General features: G+C 37.3%; 2 protein-coding genes across 5 annotated transcripts in view; one reads left to right on the top strand and one right to left on the bottom strand.

Annotated features, from left to right (window-relative positions):
• prd1 (pleckstrin homology domain-containing protein pruning defect 1) overlaps nucleotides 1-10,096 on the top strand; it is a 58,797-nt gene extending 48,701 nt beyond the window's left edge. Inside the window, exons 17-18 of one of the 3 annotated variants that reach the window (XR_014178495.1) lie at nucleotides 1,722-6,445; nucleotides 6,502-10,096. Coding sequence is in view for 2 of the 3 variants with exons in the window: in XM_081981023.1 (XP_081837149.1) it covers nucleotides 1,722-1,844 (123 nt within the window). In the remaining variant the exon portion in view is untranslated. Of the gene's footprint in view, nucleotides 1-1,721 lie in introns of all 3 variants that reach the window. The other 2 variants (XM_081981023.1, XM_081981022.1) reach the window with 2 other exon arrangements.
• Nucleotides 10,097-12,488: 2,392 nt separating this feature from the next.
• The window catches only part of rtp (MORN repeat-containing protein retinophilin), a 29,278-nt gene continuing 20,366 nt past the window's right edge, over nucleotides 12,489-21,400 (bottom strand). For both annotated transcript variants that reach the window (XM_081981038.1, XM_081981039.1), the window contains exons 3-4: nucleotides 14,348-14,457; nucleotides 12,489-12,744 (exon numbers count right to left, since the gene is read on the bottom strand). In XM_081981038.1, coding sequence (XP_081837164.1) covers nucleotides 12,590-12,744; nucleotides 14,348-14,457 — 265 coding nt within the window. In that variant the 3' untranslated portion in view covers nucleotides 12,489-12,589. The remainder of the gene's footprint in view (nucleotides 12,745-14,347; nucleotides 14,458-21,400) is intronic.

Here is a 21,400-nt window from a genome sequence, read left to right as displayed (position 1 = left end):
GTAACCTTATGATCCACTTTACTTCCTTTTGAACTGTAATCTATTGGAAGTGGATTTCCACTGAAGATGTTCTCCATTCTTCTAATTTCTTCTTCTTCTTGTCGCCTTTCAATTTACCTTTCCCATGGTGGGATTCTGTCGCATTCACTCCATCTCCATGTAACCTTATGATCCACTTTACTTCCTTTTGAACTGTAATCTATTGGAAGTGGATTTCCACTCCAGATGTTCTCCATTCTTCTAATTTCTTCTTCTTCTTGTCGCCTTTCAATTTACCTTTCCCATGGTGGGATTCTGTAGCATTCACTCCATCTCCATGTAACCTTATGATCCACTTTACTTCCTTTTGAACTGTAATCTATTGGAAGTGGATTTCCACTCCAGATGTTCTCCATTCTTCTAATTTCTTCTTCTTCTTGTCGCCTTTCAATTTCCCTTTCCCATGGTGGGATTCTGTCGCATTCACTCCATCTCCATGTAACCTTATGATCCACTTTACTTCCTTTTGAACTGTAATCTATTGGAAGTGGATTTCCACTCCAAATGTTCTTCATCCTTCTAATTTCTTCTTCTTCTTGTCGCCTTTCAATTTCTCTTTCCCATGGTGGGATTCTGTCCCATTCACCCGTCTGCATTTAACATTATGATCCACCACATCTTCCTGAACTGTAATCTATTGGAAGTGGATTTCCACTCAAGGTGTTTTCCATTCTTATAATTTCTTCTTCTTGTTGCCTTTCAATTTTCTTTTTGGTTTGTTCTGAAAGTAATTTGATTGTTAAAAAGCTGGATAAAATCTGATTTAAATGCTAGATAAAATTATCTATCTTCAGTGACACAGTATTGTTACGAAATGGACCTACAGTTATTTGGTGTTACCTCGTATAGTCTTAGTTCATTTCGTCTTACTCCATATATTGTAATGTTTACCAAAACGAACGTCGTAGTTCAGCTGTTTGTGAGAATACAAAGTGCGAAAATGGAGGCCGCAATGAAACAGCTTATGGCGATGATAAACGAAATTAAAACAAGCCAAGAAAGTCAGGACAGTAAAGGAAAGTTAGAAAAAAATGAAAGCCATAAATTTGAGGACAGCAAGCCAGTAAAAGATAAAAATTAACCTAGTGAGTCAAGACCAGTTCGAGACGAAACTGAAAGAAATGCAAATCAGTTAAGAAGAAAAACTAGAGGAAATGCAAGCCAGCCAAGATCGTAAGCTAGATGACATAAAAGGACAAATCAAGGACCAAGAACAAAAACTGGATTGTGTGATTAATGAACTGAAAAGCGAGATGAAAAACAGGATGGGAACCTTGGAGGAAAAGTGACAAACACCACTGAAGAAGTTATGAGTCGAGGAAACTGCAGAACTTACAGATGCAGACTTGATAAACTACAAGAAATATCACTGAAGCCAACTATAGTTTGTGAGCTCAAATGCCTGTTCAAACATGCTCAAACAACGTCTTCATCTAAAAACGCCATTCAAAGCATGAGCTTACTTAGAGACAAGTCCACAGCGAGTTTCATTAAAATCCATCAAAACGTTCTCCAAATATTTCCGAAAAAAGATTTTTTTTCAAGAACTTTGACCATCAATAGCTTTGGTTTTTCTAATAACAATTACGTCAAATCGTCACCTTTCGATCTAAATAATGTCACAGTATCCTTTTGATCATGTGCTTACTGGACACCCTGTATTACTATTACTATTCTTCTAGGGGGATAGTTTTCCTATAAGTACCATTCCAGAAACAGATCCGTTGAGTATACGATGCATGGATACTTATAAATCGTTGATGGAGGAATGGCCGTCACATACAGTTCACTTGCAGTTTCTGTAAAAAGTTTATTAAATTTCACGCGAATTGGATAGGTAAGTTTGTTTTTTTGATGCAGGAATCTGTAGATTAGTTAATTAAAGTTATTGCTTAATTTATTAGGTCAGTAAAATTAAATAACTAGAGAGAACCCACAACTTTTAGTTTCTTACAAAAATAAAGATTCAAAGTATTATACAAGAAAATAGTATTTTAAACCGTAAATTGTTAGGTTTTTATCACTTTTTTGTACATATAGATAATTTGTAGCACCTATAGGTTCCTGCATTAATAATCGCAACTTTTTGAACTGTTCCTTGATTTATTTGAATGTTACCTAAGTTTACGTAATTATTTTTTTATATTGTTTGCTTAATTTATTACGAAAGGTTACGATTTCATTTTTAGTCTGTTGATTTTTTTCTAGTCATGACTATGTCGATATTGTGATAGTTATTACTGTATAGATTTTGTAAGAAATGCGTTTTAAGGATAAGCGAAAGAACTCAAATATAGTTTAATCGTAGTTAACTATTAATCGTAGTAAGCAAAACAAGTTTAAACGTAGTATTAAACTCTCCAATATTTACATTTACCCACTGCTTCAAGAAATTAACGCGCCACCTAAAAGTATGCTAACTTTTGAAATTGTATTATTTTTTTACAGGAATGTAACTTATTTTCTCTCAACCAACCTGACACTTTAAATGCTATTAGAATGACAATATTATGCAAATACAGGGTGAATATGATCCTGGGATTTGATGTATATTTAAATCATCACATCTCTATCTTTAACTGAGATATTTGACTTAATCCATTAAGCTACGTGGAAAAAGCGATTTATTTGTTATGTTATGGTTGATGCTTTAATTTCTGGGAGCAGTGTAGTTACACAATAATCAAAATATAGTAAAAATTTAAATTACATGCGTAATGACGTAAATATTAAATTTGTGTCTAATAATTATATGAATTACTAGAATGTTTTCACTTTTTATCTACGTCGCAAGAAGTGCTTTAGATAAACTACCAATAGAGCCAAAATAGTAGTGGGATATGCAATAATCAAAATCTGCATAACTTTGATACATTTTTTAACTTTTTCGTTAGTGAAATCTATAACCACAATTTTAATAAGTTTGGAAAGCAATACTTTTCAGCACGCGATTGCACGCATAGCGGAGAATGTATGTTCAATAGAATTTTTTTTTAAATTTCCAAAATGAATTAGTTTGGGGGAAAAGTTATTTTTCTACTCCTACATGGATATTGGTTCATTCCTTAACAGTTTAGAGAACGGATAAGTAGGCAATTGCCACCGGTTGAACGAATATAGAATCCTAGACGTTCCACAACTGTGCGATATGAAATAGACCAATCACAGGCAGTCTTCAGCGTGCGATACGAAATAGACCAATTACAGCTAATCTTGAACGTAAACAAAAGAATTCTTTTCATTGTCATCCTCACTGACACTTGGCATCAAAACATTACATTTTGGCTTATGTTTTGAGGCAATGAAAAAGCCGTTCAAGTTTCAGTTAGTGTTCAATTAAAAAATAAAAACATCTACTTTATTATATGATAAAGCAAATGATACAAACTTACAATTTACAATGAATCAAATCCATTCAACACCTCAACCTACCTAAAAGACGAAGTTAATCAGCTGTCACACGGTGACAATCCGGGACACCGGTCGAACTTTGGCTGCGTCAAAAGTGATAATGTAAACACGGAAACGTTTCAAACATTGAGTGTTCATTTGTGTGAAATTTGGTAAGTAATTCCAATTAGTCGTAGAACAAATAGCCTGTAAAACACGGGCAAATCTCCGCCTTTCGCGGGATAGGGACATCTTATTCACCCTTGTTGTACAATATACTATTAATTGAACACTAACTGAAACTTGAAAGGCTTTTTTGTTGCCCCAAAACAAAAGCCAAAATGCAATGTTTTACTACTACTCACCTGCGTTTCTCCATACAATCTTCCCTTATCTCTTGAAATTAATTGTGTTTTCCATACATGTCTTTGATTACAGGAAAAAGTTTCCTGTAACCCAGCTTAACCTTCATGACTAGTAGATTCTCTACCTTTATTAGCAAGTTAATCAGCCATCTCGTTTCCAAAAAATTTGTATGACTCGGTATCCAAGCTAAGATAACTCTTGGATGGACTGCTTTCATTGTCACCAGAATGCGTTTTACTAGAAGGGCAATATATCATCCTTCCTAGCATCCAACGACGAAGTGCTGATAAGCTATCCGAAAAAAAAAAATTACAGCTCTAGGAATATTCATTAATCAGATCAACAAGCCCTAGAAATGGTCAAGCTGTGCATATACTGCATTTGTCCGGAAGTGTTTCCTCGTCTGGAAAAGCATCTGAGTAAAAAAGTGTTCTATCCACAAACTGTTGAGATTCCACGAGGAATGATAGAGCATTATTTGCGTTTTTGGGCAAATTTAACTTTATAAAAGTAACACGACCTTTAACAAGGGGATAATAAAAGAAAGGAGCAGTAGGTGTGGATTTAACCTTCTCGATCAAGTCAGACAATCTATCAAAGGCATTAATCAGTCTGGAAATCGCGACCAGAATCTGTGATGTTGATGTGTCAGCCTGGGTGACTGGGTTGTGTTGTATTCGCCTTAATTAAGAATCTCATCGCTAAATAATCCCTTCGAATTGACAGAGAATATTCAGCCGTCTCCGACAGAATTATGTTTGTCGGAGTAGACCTCGTAATACCCAGCCAAATTCTCAGGGCCTAAAACTTTATCTAGTCTGTTTAATTGGGATTTGGAACACCTACTCAGTACTAATGCTCCGAAATCTAGTCTTACAAAAGCTTTATAGACTAGCATGGTGTTAGGGTGAGCTCCCCACCACGTCCCACAAAGGTATTTTAAAATGTTCATGGTTTTGGTCGCCTTAAGCTTGTCGCCCATTAGTCCGTCACGGCACGGCCCGGTGCTGTCCGTCAACGGACAGTGCCATATACTGATATGGCTGCGTATTTCCGTACTAGTCAACGGAAATCTATTTATTATAGTCCGTCTTTTTGACGGTACGGTCCGTAACGTGCCGTGACGGACTAATGGGCGACTAGCTTTAGTGGACATATTTAGAATCTGATCCCTCCAAATTAGGCCCTCATCCTGAACTACCCCCAGATACCATGTGTCTCCCAGCGAACTACCTCTTCGTTATTATATTTTTAACGGTATCACCTCATGACTATTCTTAGCGTGGAAATTATAGCCTTTGATTTGTGGGGAGAGAAATGGATTTCATGAAAAACAGACCATTCTTGCAAGTTTTGGAGAGTACGATTCAAAGAATTTGCTGTACACGGGAACCAGCGATCAAAAGAGCCAGATCATCTGCAATATTGCACAGCAGTTACGTTAGCTGAAATACAATCTTGAATCGAGTTGACATACACATTGAATAAAATCGGCGATAAAGGGGAACCCTGTGTGAAGCCCCTAGAGCAGTTAACAGGACGTCAGTGGGATGTCTAACAAACAACAGTCTTGACTGAAACAAATCACGGGTCAGTCGGCAAATGACAATGGGGACATTGTAGTTATTGAGTTTATCATAAAGTTTAGCAATATTTACTCATAGGCACCAGTCATGTCCATTAAGACCAGAATTGCTCGATCCCCCCTTGCTCTAGCAGAAGTTATTTTGGAAATCAGGACAGTAACCGTATCGTAAACACCTTTACCCATTTGACAATTCGATATTCCTTCCCTCTCCAAAACTCGTTCCAGTTTGTTCTTCTATAACAGAAGAAAGACCTATGGGACGATAAGAAGAGTCGCTTTTGCTTTGTGGGCCGGATCAGAGTCCTGTTGGAACGTCCAATCTGCATCGCCAAAGTGCTGCTGAGCCCACGGAAGTACGACGGTATCAAGCATGTTACGGCAGTAGACGTCCTTGTTGATTTTGATCCCCTGTTCCACGAAAACGAGATGGGTCTTGCCGCTGGCGCAAATTCCGGCCCAAACCATAACAGCGGCGGGATTTTGGCGATGTTCGACGATGGCCGAAGTGCCCGGGGCCTCCACACACCAGCTCCTATCGTTCTGGCGATTGTGGGCTTGTTCAACGGTGGACAGCTTCTCATCTGACAAGAGGATTTTGTCCCACTGAAGGGAAGCGTGGCGACCAAGGAGTCATTTGCATCTTTCAAGCCGTACGCGCTTGTTATCGTCGGTGAGGAGCTGAACTTTTTGGAGCTTGCATGGCTTGAGATGTAGATCCTCTTTGGCTATTTGGCGGATTGATTCCCGATTAATACCAGTCTCACGAGCGATTTTTCGCATGGAGACCCTCGGATTTCGCATGACTCGTTCTCGGACGAGCTCTCGGTTCTTAGCGGTTTTAGCGGTGCGCTTTCTGCCACTTCCTGGACGGCAACCAGTATGGCCGAGCTCTTTCAACCGCTTGATGGTTCGTCGGACGTTAGATTTGTCGATGCCGAACGTTCGCGCAATATCGATCAAACGCTTTTCCAACTCATGTAACTCCAAAATTTTTTCTCTCTGGTTTGACATCTTAATAAAGTAGCTTAAAAGTACTGAATAAAATTAAAACATAACTTATATGTAGTATTTTTAACGAAGAATCGAATAAAAATATCGAGCACTTTCAAACTTAATAGACCTTCATGTCACATTCGTGACAATTTGGTTGTCTATTTTTTTATTGTCACCCGGTAATAACTGCTCTGGAATGGATGAACCAAGAGTGGGGACAGGTAAAATTGGACTAGAAGTTTTTTATTTTTAACAGTTGTATTTTGATTTTGTATTAATATGTCGTTTTATGAAGTATTCTTGGAACGTAAATAAAAGTGAACACATTATATGCTTAAACTGATGGTCTAAAGAAGCAAGCGTGCGTATTTTACTTTGCTTTATTTGAGCCGATTGAGTTTAAATTGCATTTTCTGTTAAAAAAGGGAACTGTCGTTTTAAATCGCTACCTTTCAGGTATCAACAAAGCATGTTCAAGTTAAACATTCTACTCGTACCGTAATAGTTGTTTACTAGTTGTTTCCGCCTAGTGGCGGACAATATGACTTTACGTCCTAGGGCTTTTGATTATTTTTATGGTCCGTCTCTCAAAACAACGGGGAGTAAACAATTTTTCAAGACTAAATTCTTGACCGAGTCTCAAACAGCCGCGGGCCTAATCTCCTTCTTTCAATCATTGACACGTAAATAACTAGTGTGTTACTAAACCTTGTCAAAGTAAAATGAAAAAATGCGTTTGTTCTTTGAAGCCATCTGGAGCATTAGGTTTTTGATTTTGCTGCAAGTTGTTAGTATAATTAAATAGGCAAGTAAATTCTTGAGATATTGGTGTCGGGTGCAAGACTGTCCATCTTGGATTATTGATATTTTTAAGTCAATGTGTTAATATCTACAGTGTGACCCATTTAGAATGGAAACACCCCTATAAAATTTTAGGTTATTAACCGATTTCAATGATTTTTTTTTTAAATTATTAGGAATGAAATGTCTATTACGGGAGAAAATTTTAAATATTTATTTCAGTTTTCAGGTCATATTACGATACTTTTTCTTGATAGAAAATGGAGAATTTTTATTAGCGATTTTTTTATTGAAAAAATTACTACGCCACTGGATCTATAGTGCTTTCAATTGCACTATAGATCCAGTGGCTAGATCTATAGTGCTTTCAAATTGCTCTTATGTTTCTTAGCCAGGACTTTTTCTTGCTCCCTATGCCTCGTTTACCTTCAATTTTTCCCTCTGGTATTACTTGAAGTTGTTCATACTCATCGTGCCGCACTAGATGTCCCAGGTAGACAGGTAGAGTGTTTTTCTTATCTTCATGATACTTGTTAACTGAGGGCGGGTATTCATTCTAGTTAAAGAATCTTTCTGCCATAAGGGTTAAACCTAACATGGCTTCCCTTGTGCCTGTGCCTCTTCTAAATCCATGCGGTATGCGGTTTAAAATGATTCTCATGAAAATCTTTGCTGCATGGCTCATAAGGCAGATGGTCCTGTGGTCCTCGCACCGTCTCGCTTTGTTCTTTTTAGGGAGAGGGATGTATGTAGAATTCACCCAGTCATCTGGCAGTCTCCCGCTCTCATAAATAGCGTTGAACAAATGACTTCACTCAGATTCTTGAACTGTTCTGCCACAAGAGTGTCCTCACCTGGTGCTTTATTGCTTTTAGTTTCTGCGATCGCCCTGGTCAATTCTGTCGTGAGGATTGTAAGGTTACTCTCTTTTTTAAGCGTTGGTCCTACCATTGTTCTGTTGTAGTGAAACAGTTCCTTTAGATGCTTTTCCCAAATTATTTTTTGCCTTTCATCTGGTTGTATTGATCGGGATTTACTGTTTGTAGGTTTTTGGAGAATATTTTCTGCAATCTTCCTTTTATCAGCGATGGAATCTTCAATGTACGACTCCGCAACTGAGGTCCACTTCCACCCACCGTGTCTCTTAATGTTGGTGATATTGGATCCAGAGTTCGCCAGCACTGTAGCTGAAGATCTACGAAAACAATGGCCGGTGTACATTTCAGGATCCTGAAGGCCCAAGTATACAGCTATTTTGCCTCCTCTACCGGCCGAGCAAGCGGGATTCCGTAAGGGGTTTAGTACTATCGACCACCTGCAGACACTTCGCACTCTTATTGAAAAAGCCACAGAATATAATATAACACTCCATTTGGCCTTCGTCGACTACCAAAAGGCTTTTGACTCTGTCGCAACCGGGGCAATTCTGGAATCCCTAGACAATGCAAGGATCGACTCTAGATACTCAAACCTCATCAAACAAATCTATAATAACGCTTCCATTCATGTAAAAATAGATGATGAGTTAAAAACCGACAATATTCCAATCAAAAGAGGAGTAAGGCAAGGAGACACCATCTCACCAAAAGTTTTTACCCTTGCTTCGGAGGATGTCTTCAAAAAGCTTGACTGGCAAGAGAACGGGATTAATATCGATGAAGTGCGACTAAACCATTTACGATTTGCCGACGATATTGTGGTCGTTGCCAGCACAGATGAAGAGCTTAAAAACATGCTTCGGGAGCCTCATCGAGCATCGCTGCAAATTGGACTAGAACAAAACAAAGATCATGAGTACAGAAGACATCCAGGTGACCGTTAACGACCAACCCCTGGACTCTTCAAGAAAGCTGTTAGCTTATTATAACAACCACCAACTCTGTTCGTGCCTCTAAGCATATGGCACCCCAGACCATCACTGAGCCTCCACCATAGGAGACAGTGAGAGTAAAATAATTAAATTGTTCATCTTGTTTTCCTCGGCGGCGATATAACCTTTACCTGCCTTCGATGGAATTAACACAAAATTGACTAATCTGTAAACAAAAAACCCAATTTTTGTGCTCCCTAGCAAAGCCTAGTCTGAGTCGCTTTATGGTGTCTCAATTGGAGCACTCCCGAGTTACTCCATAGTAGGTATTTGAGTTTGACTTTTGTATGTTTGGGTTTTCGAAGCGTGACGCTCCTGGAGCACTCTTGGCTTCATCGTCCCTCACCCCTGACGCACCAACCTTTTACTTGGTGCTTTATGCTCCTAGAGAGTAAGTGATGTTCTCCGTGTTCGGGTGTCAGAGATTTTAAACACTCAGTGACGTCGCTGGAGTAATGGAGCTTTTTTTGTTCTTCCTTTAAGCTAATGGAACATCCTTAAGCCTGGAGCTAGTGGTCCGAGCATTTATTCTTCTTCCACGTCTCAAAAAGCAAGTCGTCCCCCGTATAACACTTTCGAGCGAAAATATTGTAATTATGTGTGAACAACCCTGGTAAACGGCTGATAAGATGATCTACGACCGATAACAAGAAACGGCAGCATTTGCCGACACTAAGACACTTCAAAGCAGTGATCTTACTGGTATTATTTACTGTGGTAAAACTGTGCATTGGCAACACTGATAACTGATATTAAGATTTCCTGTGATTACCTTACAGATTGTACGTTCGGTTTTACAGAGCTGATTTGCTGTATGCCATATATCTCAAGAATTTTCAGGTAAAATTACCCTTTAAAAAGTAATTACTAGTACGTTGTGCATATGTTATACACCTGTTGTATAGGTCGCCTTTTTTGTTATTTGTTTGCTATTATGCTTTCTATGAAACTATATTAACTCTGGAAGTAATAATAATTGTTAGGGTAGGAAGATATATATTATATAATTCAAGAAGCATATTATTGAATAAATATTTACCAAAATTAAATGTAGTATGTTTTCTTTTTAATTTATGTTAGTTGTGGTTCTTTAACATCTAGTATAACGTCACTTTTTATGACCTTCGAGTTGACATTTCCAAATAAGAACCCCAAATTTTTGGTGCAATTATGGATTCTCCGTAAAGTCCTTCTTGTCTGGCAGTACCTCAAACGATCGATATATTCACGCTGAACCCTATTTATGGTACAGTCTCTTCAAATTCTAGTTTTTAATCATCAATTGATTCAGGTTTAGTTTAATAAACAACATTTTTAAGATGGCCTCCCAAAAAAATCCAAAGATTCAAATCAGGATATCCTGGAGGCCATTCAATTGATCCACGCTTCTTCCAATCCATCTGTCATGAAATGCTACTTCGTTAAGATACTGTCTAACTTGTATTGCATAATGTGGTGGTGCACCGTCTTGCTGTAACCATACATTTTCTTCATGTGTCACTGGTTTCATTAGTTCATTATTAGCAATTCTTAAAGTGGGGTTGCTGTAAGAAATCAAAATATCTTGGACCGTTCAATGTCTCTGCGAAAAGTAAGGTCCAATGATATGATTTCTTACAATTTCTGTCCAAACTCCATCTGGGATTCCATTGGATGTGGTCGACAATTAAACAAAGTAGATCATGTTATTTATTTAAACTTTTCGAGGCTAAATGGTGTCTTTATCAATAATGCGCGTTTTTCAACTTTCTACAACCTTTAAACCGTCAGCAGCATTGTCTCGCCTCAACCGCGGCATCTCTAGAGGTTCTGAGAAACCGTACAACCTCGCGCTATAGAGAATATAAGGTGCGAAGGAAGAAAACGTTTGAGTTGCACCTCAAACGGTTCTCCCTTTCAGGTTTCCCGAAAGAGGATGTAGGTTTTGAGCCAAAAATGCAACTGGATCAGTTGTCCATCCAAGTCCACGACTTTCTTCTTGTTCTGGATCGTTTTCAAGTTCCTCAGCTTTCCCTTTGTTGTAACGGTTTTGACTGGATTTATATTCAACCCATTGCTCATTGACTTTTATGTTGGCAGGTCTACCATTAAAACGGTATACCGTTTTTGTAGTTCTTCTACCGTTCTCCTGTTTTTTGTATATAATCTATCGTTTTTAATTACGTTATTGCAATTACGTTGGTTCTGAAACTTTTTATATACTTTTTCAGTTTATTGAATAGGACATTTAATAAGGATTCTAAAAATGCGCTTAAAACAGTCAGTTTCTTACTCCAAATTATTCTCTATAGAACCACGTGATGTCTGTCACTAATGTCAGCATTGTCAAAATTTTACTAGAATTTGCAAGAATTACATTTTAACAACAAGACGATTTTCTGAGATTTAACAGTTATTTTGGCAATTGTCACTTCATAGTCTACTGAAATCACGTGACAACTGTCCATAAGGTCAAAACTGTCAAACCATGCTCAAAAGTTGCAAAGGTTACGTTACACGTATTTTGGTCAAGTTTTGACTGGTCTCAGTTTGTCGGTGAAATAGCTATCTTAGGATCTTCTTCTTAGGACACCGTCTCCCTACGGAGGTTGGCGATCCAACTGGCTATAATGGTTCGTGAAACCGCACCCCTGAAGATCTCTATAGATGCACGTCCGCACCATCGACGTACATCCTTTAGCCATGAGTTCTGCCCTTCGATAAGGAGCCGGAGGTTCTTTGATGGTTGTCAGCAGTTCTTCACCATTACCTGGTCTCCTTAGCACTTCCTCGTTGGTTATCCTGTCTACCCAGGATATGCGCAGTATACGGTGATACAAGTACATCTCAAAGGCGTCAATGCGGTTCTCCATTGCTTGGCATAATGTCCAACTCTCGGAGCCGTAGAGTAGCACTGGGAAGATATAACAGCGCAATAAACTTATGCGTAGCTTTAGGTTTAGGTTTCTACTAGTGAGGACGTTCTTCATGGAAATGAATGTCGTTCTGGCCTGTTCTATCTTTGATCTGATTTCCATTTTAGGGTCACTGTTCTCGTTGACGAGTGCTCCAAGATGTTTAACGGACGGCACTTGTTCCACAGCCTGGTTGTTATCCTGAAGGATCGCCCGTCTTGGTGCCTTGGAGAACACGACCACCTTGGTCTTGGCAACGTTTATGTGTAGACCATACTGTGTGCTATGTTCAACGATGAGGTCCATCATATTCTGGAGATGTGGGAGGCGACCACGACCGTATCGTCGGCGAATCGTATATTATTAATGAGGGTGCCGTTGATTTTAACGCCTTCTTTCACACACTTCTCCAGTGCCTCCCTGATCACCGCCTCCGAGTATATATTAAATAGGAGAGGGGACAGGACACACCCCTGTCTAACGCCCCTTCTGATTTCTGTTTCTACGGATGTTATGCCCTCTATCCTATAGGTATATGAAATGTCTATAACTATAAATTGTATATTAATAACTTTCATTCATTCACAATTCAACCTTATATAGAATAAGTAACTTAGATAGATATTGATTATAATGTATCTTAACAACCTAAACTGGTAAGTACTTTTCTCTGGCCATAAATGCAACTTTCTGCGCCTTTTGCACTGTTTCAGAACACGGCATCCTCTTTTTAAATTGACATTCTTTGAAGAAGCCCTCGTTTCTAGGAAACCCATTTGTCCCATCGTTAAATGTGGTTAGACCTGTAAATAAATAACAGACATTTGTCAAAAGTTTTGATCCACACTGTTGATATAAGCAATGTAAGTACTAAATTGCATATGCTATAATAGTAACATAACTAGCGTTGTAGGAGGCATTTTACTCACGAATGGAACAGTTAAACCATCAAATACGTATAATTTTACTGAAATCCAAACTTTTAGTTAAAATTCAATTGTTTGGTTATACCAAAAGTTTGCATCGACTTATTTTAAAGGGAACCCCCTGTATATTATTACAGTGAGTTTGAGTTATAGACTAATAAAATAATAATAACCAACCGGTTGACGAATAAGATGGACATACCAACCGGTCGAGCAAGAGGGATTCCGTAAGGGGTTTAGTACTATCGACCTCCTGCAGACATTTAGCACTCTTATTGAAAAAGCCACAGAATATAATATAACACTCCATTTGGCCTTCGTCGACTACCAAAAGGCTTTTGACTCTGTCGCAACCTGGGCAATTCTGGAATCCCTAGACAATGCAAGTATCGACTCTAGATACAATACAAACAAATCTATAATAACGCTTCCATTCATGTAAAAATAGATGATGAGTTAAAAACCGACAGTATTCCAATCAAAAGAGGAGTAAGGCAAGGGGACACCATCTCACCAAAACTTTTTACCCTTGCCCTGGAGGATGTCTTCAAAAAGCTTGACTGGCAAGAGAACGGGATTAATATCGATGGAGTGCGTCTAAACCATTTACGATTTGCCGACGATATTGTGGTCGTTGCCAGCACAGGTGAAGAGCTTAAAAACATACTTCGGAAGCTTCATCGAGCATCGCTGTAAATGGGACTAGAACAAAACAAAGATCATGAGTACAAAAGACATCCAGGTGACCGTTAACGACCCACCCCTGGAGGTTGTCTCGGAATATGTTTGCTTAGTCCACAAAATTCAACTTGGCAAAGAAAATAAATCTTCTGAAAGCAAGAAGAATAGGCCTCTCCTGGGCAGACTAGGATTTATTCTTAAATCTAGTGAATTTCCTATAAATTTGAAAAGGAGAGTGTTTGATGCCTGCGTGATGCCGGTTCTCAAATATGAACTAGAGACAATAGCAATTACCCGCAAATTTGCCAATAAACTACAAACCACCTAACGAGCAATGGAGAGGGCTACGATAGGAATCACTCTAAGGGATAGAATCCGCAACGAGGAAATTCGTAGAAGAACTAAAGTGACAGATGTTCTAAGGCTTGTGGCACAACTGAACTAGAGATGGGCTGGTCATGTGGCAAGGCAGGACGACCACAGGTGGGCACATAGGACACTAGTTTGGCGCCCAAGAGAGACCAAACGGAGCATTGGTAGGACCCAAAGACGATGACGAGACGATATCCAGAATGTTGCAGGAAGGAATTGAACCCGGACTGCTAGAAATAGAAAGGCGTGGAGGGATTTGGAAAAGGCCTACATCCAAGATAAATACGGGCTGAGAAGAACATATTGACATTCCTATCTTAACTTTTTGCAGTCCACCTCCAGGTGACATTTTTTATTAAAATTATTAAAGCTTTATGGTCATGTCGACAAAGCACATACATACAATTTTTGTTTTAAAACGTCTTACCTAATCCACATATTTTTCCTCCACGAAATTCACCCTCATGTCGCATTCCGTTTGCTTTACAAAATATTCCATATCCGTGAAACCATCCTTGAGAAAACTCTCCTTCATATCTGAAGGAAAAACAAAAATCGTTAATCCCGAATTTAGTATACTTATTCAGTTTGACTGTATAGTGTCAATGTGATGTTGTTTGTGATTAAAGTGAATATGTGAATATCAACTTATATGGTACAGTTGCAAAGCTATTTTAATAATAATTATTATTTTTCAGAGTTATATCAAAATGTCCCATATAATTTATTGTGTTTTGCCAACTCAAACCAACTATACTCTCCGTAGAAGACAATCTAGGGGAAATAACGATTAATGTACAAAAAAAATGTTTTCCAAGGAAAATCGTTGGTAAGCAAACTTTTTCAAGAACTTCCCGACTTATTTCAAAACTGCATCATCCACTGGAAGTACCATCCACCAATGAAAGTACCTGACGAATGGAAAACATCTTATATGTCGACGAACCACAAGAAGGGAAGCAGAGAAGAATGCGACAACTACAGAGGCACATAGTACAACGCTCAATGGCTCTAGTATACGGAAAATACTTACTAAGAAAAACGAAAATGAATACAGCGACTTTGAAGCGGAAGAACAAGCCGGCTTCAGAACGGGAAGATCTACAGTGGACCACCTCTTCTGTTTCACCCAGGCGATAGAAATGACAACAGCATTTCAGGCAGGAAATACACCTACTATTTGTGGACCTAAAAAGGCATACGATAACATACCACAAATCTGGAAAGTCCTAGAGAGGACTAACATCAACGTCAACTTAATTAAAGTCATAAAGAATCTTTATAAGGACAATACAACTAGAATGAAAATAGCAAAAAAGATATCAAAAGGTTTTAGAGTGGATAAGGGCCTGAAGCAAGGATGTTGCCTCTCACCGATGTGAGCTTTGCAGACGATCAAGTAATTTTGGCCCAGGACTAGAAGACCTGGAGTATATGATCCGGAAATTAGTTGAAGAATATACCAAATGGGCCCTTGAAGTGAACGTAAATAATACCGAATATATGTGCATACAACAAGAAGTTAAATAAAACCCTGCAACAAATGTAAACACCTGGGAATGTACATTACGAACGACGGTACCACGGATGAAGCAATAAGGGACCGAAACCTTCAACCTTCTAAACAGTGTACATCAACCTTCTAAACAGTGTACTATGGGACAAGAGCATCATCAAAAGGATAGTCACATATACGGCAGTGAGGTGAACTCGAACTCAGAGAACTCGTTAAAGATAACCGAGATGGACTTTTGGAGACGCGCCGTGGAAAATCAAGGTCGGAAAGGATCCCAAATGAACGGATTCAACAAATTATGAATGTCAGACATAGTAGAGGACATACACGTGGCGCAACTCAAATGGTATGGACACGTCCAGAGGATGGGAGAAGAAAGGCTACCCAAGCAAATCCTTAACTGGACACCACAGGAGAGCAGAAAAAGAGGGCGACCCAGAAAAAGCTGGAGAGAAGGCATCATTACACAAGTTCGAGAATTGGAAGAAGCGCTGTGGATGAACAGGGACCGATGGCGACTGGATGGTAAGCAACAGAGCCATCAAATTCATTGTAAAAGAATTCTCGGGTATTTTTGGGCTTTTGCGCTAACCGCAACACGATTGAACGTATACAGTGTTCAAAAATAGTAGAATTTCAAACACTCTCCCAGTTGTGACCGCGTTTAAATGAGTGTAATCCTAGTCCACAGAGTACAAAAAGTCAACTCTAAACATGTATGGTATTTTGCAAAATTCCCCTGACCAACCGTTTTCCGAGACCCGATTGACACTTTACCTCACATATCTACCATTATTCTAAACTAATAAGGGCAGTTGAAGATAATTTTCAATATTCAAACATTTTTCAAAAAAATTATGGAGTACCCCCTATAAAAACGTCAAGAAATCTGTTTTTTTTTTTAATTTTTTAAGGTCAACCGGTGAGTTGTACGAAAAAATGTTATATTAAATAAAAAAAGCGTCTTTTTGAGGGGTATACATAGTAAAAATTTCACATTGCTCACTCAAACCGTTTTTGAGAGATTTAGGAAAATGTCCGTAAAAAGGTAATCAAATTTGAGGGCCTCTAGCGGCCAAACAGGGCCAAACTTAACAGTGCGCGCTTAACGTCACGTGATAGCTACATTCATTAGCTACCTACGATCATATGATATGTCTACGAAATGTTTCAAATATTCAATTCATTTTTGAAAAAATGCACCGACATTTTCTTCAAATGAAGGGCCTACTATACTGACCGCCGCCATATTGGATTTAGACGTGTCAAGGGGGCATTTTAATTAATTTTGGCATGGAGAACATGAATCTGGTATCCGTTTTGCTGTAACTACCGCCATTTTGTCATTGTCTTTAAAATTAGGGCATTTTTGACGGTATTCAAAGCCAGCTAAGGCAAAATTAATTTTTATTGAATTAATTTATAAAACAAATCATAAGATGTTGTCATACATTACTGAATTCAGAATAAAATGCTGTATTTGGTCGTGTAAAAATCCAATATGGCGTCCATAACAAAAAAGAAAGTTGATGATGACTGCCGACAGACGAAACGTCGGGCGGCAAATATGAAACCGCCATCGTATAGCTGATTAAAAGTGGCAATAAAAATGTTTTTTTCGGTTTTGGGATATAAATGAAAACAAAAAATCCAAATTTCAGTTTTTTTTCGAATATCTTCGGAATTTACTTAGAAAATCGTAATTTTTAAAACGGCATTTGGTTCAGTTTTAAATTGCGCAACGTTGCCCCAATTTAAACTTGTTCGTATCTCTTACAGTTTTCGAGATCCTAATGGTGAGGGTCGAATTTGAATTACCCTGTATAAACAAGCATTATACATGATTTACACTGATTTTGTTTTGCTTTTAAACAAGTTTTATAATTTTGACAGTTTTGGCGTTAGTGACAATTGTCACGTGATCGTAGAACACTAATTAGCTAGACGGTCACGTGACAATTGGCAAAATAACTGTCATAAATTTAAGAAACACGTTTTAAATCAAATACTGCAAGAAAACGTTTCTAAATCCTTATTTTTGCAACTTTAGAGCAAGGTTTGACAGTTTTGACGTTAGTGACAGTTGTCACGTGATTGTAGATCACTATTTAGCTAGATGTCACGTGATAATTGTCAAAATAACTGTCATAATTCTCAGAAACACGGTTTATATCAAATACTGCAAGAAAACGTTTCTAAATCCTGATTTTTCCAACTTTAGAGCATCGTGTTCACAGCATGCATGGTTTCACAGTTTTGGCGTTAGTGACAATTGTCACGTGATCGTAGAACACTATTTAGCTAGATGGTCACGTGACAATTGGCAAAATAAGTGTCATAAATTTCAGAAACACGTTTTATATCAAATACTGCAAGAAAACGTTTCTAAATCCTGATTTTGCAACTTTAGAGCAAGGTTTGACAGTTTTGACGTTAGTGACAGTTGTCACGTGATTATAGAACACTATTTAGCTAGACGGTCACGTGATAGAATTGGCAAAATAACTGTCATAAATCTCAGAAGCACGTTTTATATCAAATACTACAAGAAAACGTTTCTAAATCCTGATTTGTGCAACTTTAGAGCAAGGTTTGACAGTTTTGACGTTAGTGACAGTTGTCACGTGATTTCAGTAGACTATGAAATGACAATTATCAAAATAACTGTTAAATCTCAGAAAATCGTCTTGTTTCGAAAACTGTGCTAAAATGTAATTCTTGCAAAGTCTAGTAAAATTTTGACAATTCTGACAATAGTGACAGACATCACGTGGTTTTAGAGAATAATTTGGAGTAAGAAAATAACTGTTCTAAGCTCATATTTTTAGAATTCTTATTAAATTTCCTATTCAATGAACTGAAAAAGTATATGAAAAGTTTTACAACCAACATAATGGCATTATAATGGCAATAACGTAATTACAAACGATAGATTATATACAAAAAACTGGAGAACGGTAGAAGAACTACAAAAACGGTAGATATCGTTTTAACGGTAGACCTGGCAACATTACGTCTCAATGACGTAATTTGACAGTTGGTCAACTTATGGTTTTTCTAAATTACGTTTTTGTAACGTAACACACTAGTACCATCGTGAGTTGTGACAGATAATGTTGAAGGTAAAAGAATGGTAAAAGACGTATTTTGGCGTCAGTGTTTACATGCCTGTCTCATTTTAACTCATTCTGATGAAAAAAGATGCCTTATGATACCAGCTACCTTTGTAGTCTGTATACAGGGTAATTCAAATTCGACCCTCACCATTGGAATCTCAGAAACCATAAGAGATACGAGAAAGTTTAAATTGGGGCAAAGTTGCGCAATTTAAAGCTCAACCAAATGCTGTTTTAAAAATTTTGATTTTCCGAGTACTTCCGAAGATATCCGAAAAAAACTGAAAATTTGATTTTTTGTTTTTATTTATTTCTAACCTTATTTGAAGAGATATCCCAAAACTAAAAGCATTCTTTCATTGCCACTTTTTCCTAGCTATTCGATGATGGATTCAAATTTGCCACACGACGTTTCGTTTTCTGGCAGTCATCATCAACTTTCTTTTTTCTTATGGGCGCCATATTGGATTTTTAGCCCACCAAATAGTACGTTTTATTCTGATTTTAGTGATGTATAATAACTTATGATTTGCTTCATAAATAACAAAATAATTCAATAAAAACTATTTTTACTTTAGTTATTGGCTTTGAGTTAATGGGCCGTTTTAAAAAATGTCATTATTTGACAGTACTTGTCAAACACGATAATTCGGACGATTAGAGCGTCAATCATAGTTAAAAATGTATCTAGAAAAGAAACCCCCACGGAAAATGTTATTATTATACAAGCATTGCTGAACTATTAAGGTTAATCAGAAAAAGAGATTTGTTAGCATTATCTCTAACTTAAAAGGCTTATTTATGTTTCCAAAAGAAAGATCATCATTTTAGGAACCTCATTTTTTGCCAAATTTCAATTTTGTTGAATGTTAAGTGCAAGTTTATAGTTATTTATACAGTAAGTGACAAACCATTTTTTATTCATTCATATTTATTTGAGTGAATAAACCGGTTTAAGTCACGTGTTTTATGCAGTATTTTATTAAATTTCGACTTCTTATATTAAAAAAAAAACTAAAATTACAGTTCTATTAAATTTGCACCGCGCCCCGTAGATGTAACATTGATGTTTGTTTGTTTACATCTGTAAATAGGCGAATGTCATTCAGAGTGATTTAATAGTTATTTATACAGCAAGTGACTTAAACCATTTTTTATTCACGAAAAGAACAACTAGGTCCACAAGTGTAGCGACTGGCCTAAGCTCTTCGAGTGAATAAACCGGTTTAAGTCACGTGTACACCTTTGTGACTAAGTATGTTCAGGCCAATTGCGTGTGACAAGTACTAACAAGTAATCTTCATAAAACGTCTCATTAACTCAAAGCTAACTAAGGTAAAATCTCTAAAAGCTCTAATGATTGTCCGAATTATCGTGTTTGACAAGTACTGTCAAATAATGACATTTTATAAAACGGCCCATCAACTCAAAGCCAATAACTAAAGTAAAAATAGTTTTTATTGAATTTTTTTGTTATTTATGAAGCAAATCATAAGTTATTATACATCACTAAAATCAGAATAAAACGTACTATTTGGTGGGCTAAAAATCCAATATGGCGCCCATAAGAAAAAAGAAAGTTGATGATGGCTGCCAAAAAACGAAACGTCGTGTGGCAAATTTGAATCCATCATCGAATAGCTGAGCAAAAGTGGCAATGAAAAGGTGCTTTTAGTAGTGGAATATCTCTTCAAATAAGATTAAAAATAAATAAAAACAAAAAATCAAATTTTCAGTTTTTTTCGGATATCTTCGGAAGTACTCGGAAAATCGAAATTTTTAAAACTGCATTTGGTTGAGCTTTACATTGCGCAACTTTGCCCCAATTGAGATCCCAATGGTGAGGGTCGAATTTGAATTACCCTGTATAGTATGTAGACAAATATTTTTGTTGTTTTAATAGCGAATAAGTTAAATGGAGCGTTGCATTTCAAGAGTTTTTCCCAAATATCCAAATGTAAAATTCCCCCAGTGGTGGAGAATCTTCTACAAACCTGACAACACTGCTGCAGAACGAAATTATAGGTTATCTATTAAATAATCTTTTGGTTTTAGGTGAGTACTGTTTAATTTCTGATTTATTAATTAATAATTGTGGATGTAATTTTGACATTTTGTAGGTTATTTTAAGAGCGTTACAATTTTATTATAAACATTTTAAAAACTAACAAACCGCAATTACACTGACCCCCTATACATCGCAGACTTAATCAAGCCGCTTCACCAAGTCGGCTCAGTTAAGCCTCGTAGTTATCGCAGCTTTTTTGAAGATTGGAAAAATATAAAGTCAATCCTATTTTAAGCCTTTACTATTAGAAAAAGATGGTTAAAGATTTAAGTCTTGTTCATAATACAAATCGACAGAGAAAGAAGCCAAATGTCATTTAAAAACTTCACAAGCCGCTTCAAATAGACTTGGTAAGTTCAAGCCTGTTAAAAAAGAGACTTGACTTGACTTGAATAAGCCGCTTGAGATAGCAGCTTGTAGAGTATATATCACAGTTTTTCAAGCCGCTTATGTTCAAGAGCCTTAATTAAGCCTACGATGTATAGCACCGCCTACTATACTAGAAAGCCTAGAAAGTGCTTGTCAAAAATTCCAATATGGAGGGAATAGTGGGGACAGTTTGTATTGTGTAAATTGAGTTTTTTGAAGATTAGATGAATTTTTACGGTTTAAAATCAAAACTTGAGGTTATTGGTGTAAGTTATTTTTGTTTGCTGCCGTTCATAAGTTTTTCAAGCCACATTGTAACAGCAATTCAGGAAAAAGCCCAACCGTGTCAGGTTTTTACTTTACAAATAACCGGATCTAACTCAACAGTGGTGGAACACTTTGAAGTGGAAT

The sequence above is a fragment of the Ips typographus genome, linkage group LG5 (genome assembly GCF_016097725.1).
Source record: "Ips typographus isolate SLU linkage group LG5, UJ_Ityp_2.0, whole genome shotgun sequence".
NCBI lineage: Eukaryota > Metazoa > Arthropoda > Insecta > Coleoptera > Curculionidae > Ips > Ips typographus.
Note: the sequence above shows the minus strand (reverse complement) of the source record. Positions and strands in the feature narration are given on the sequence as shown.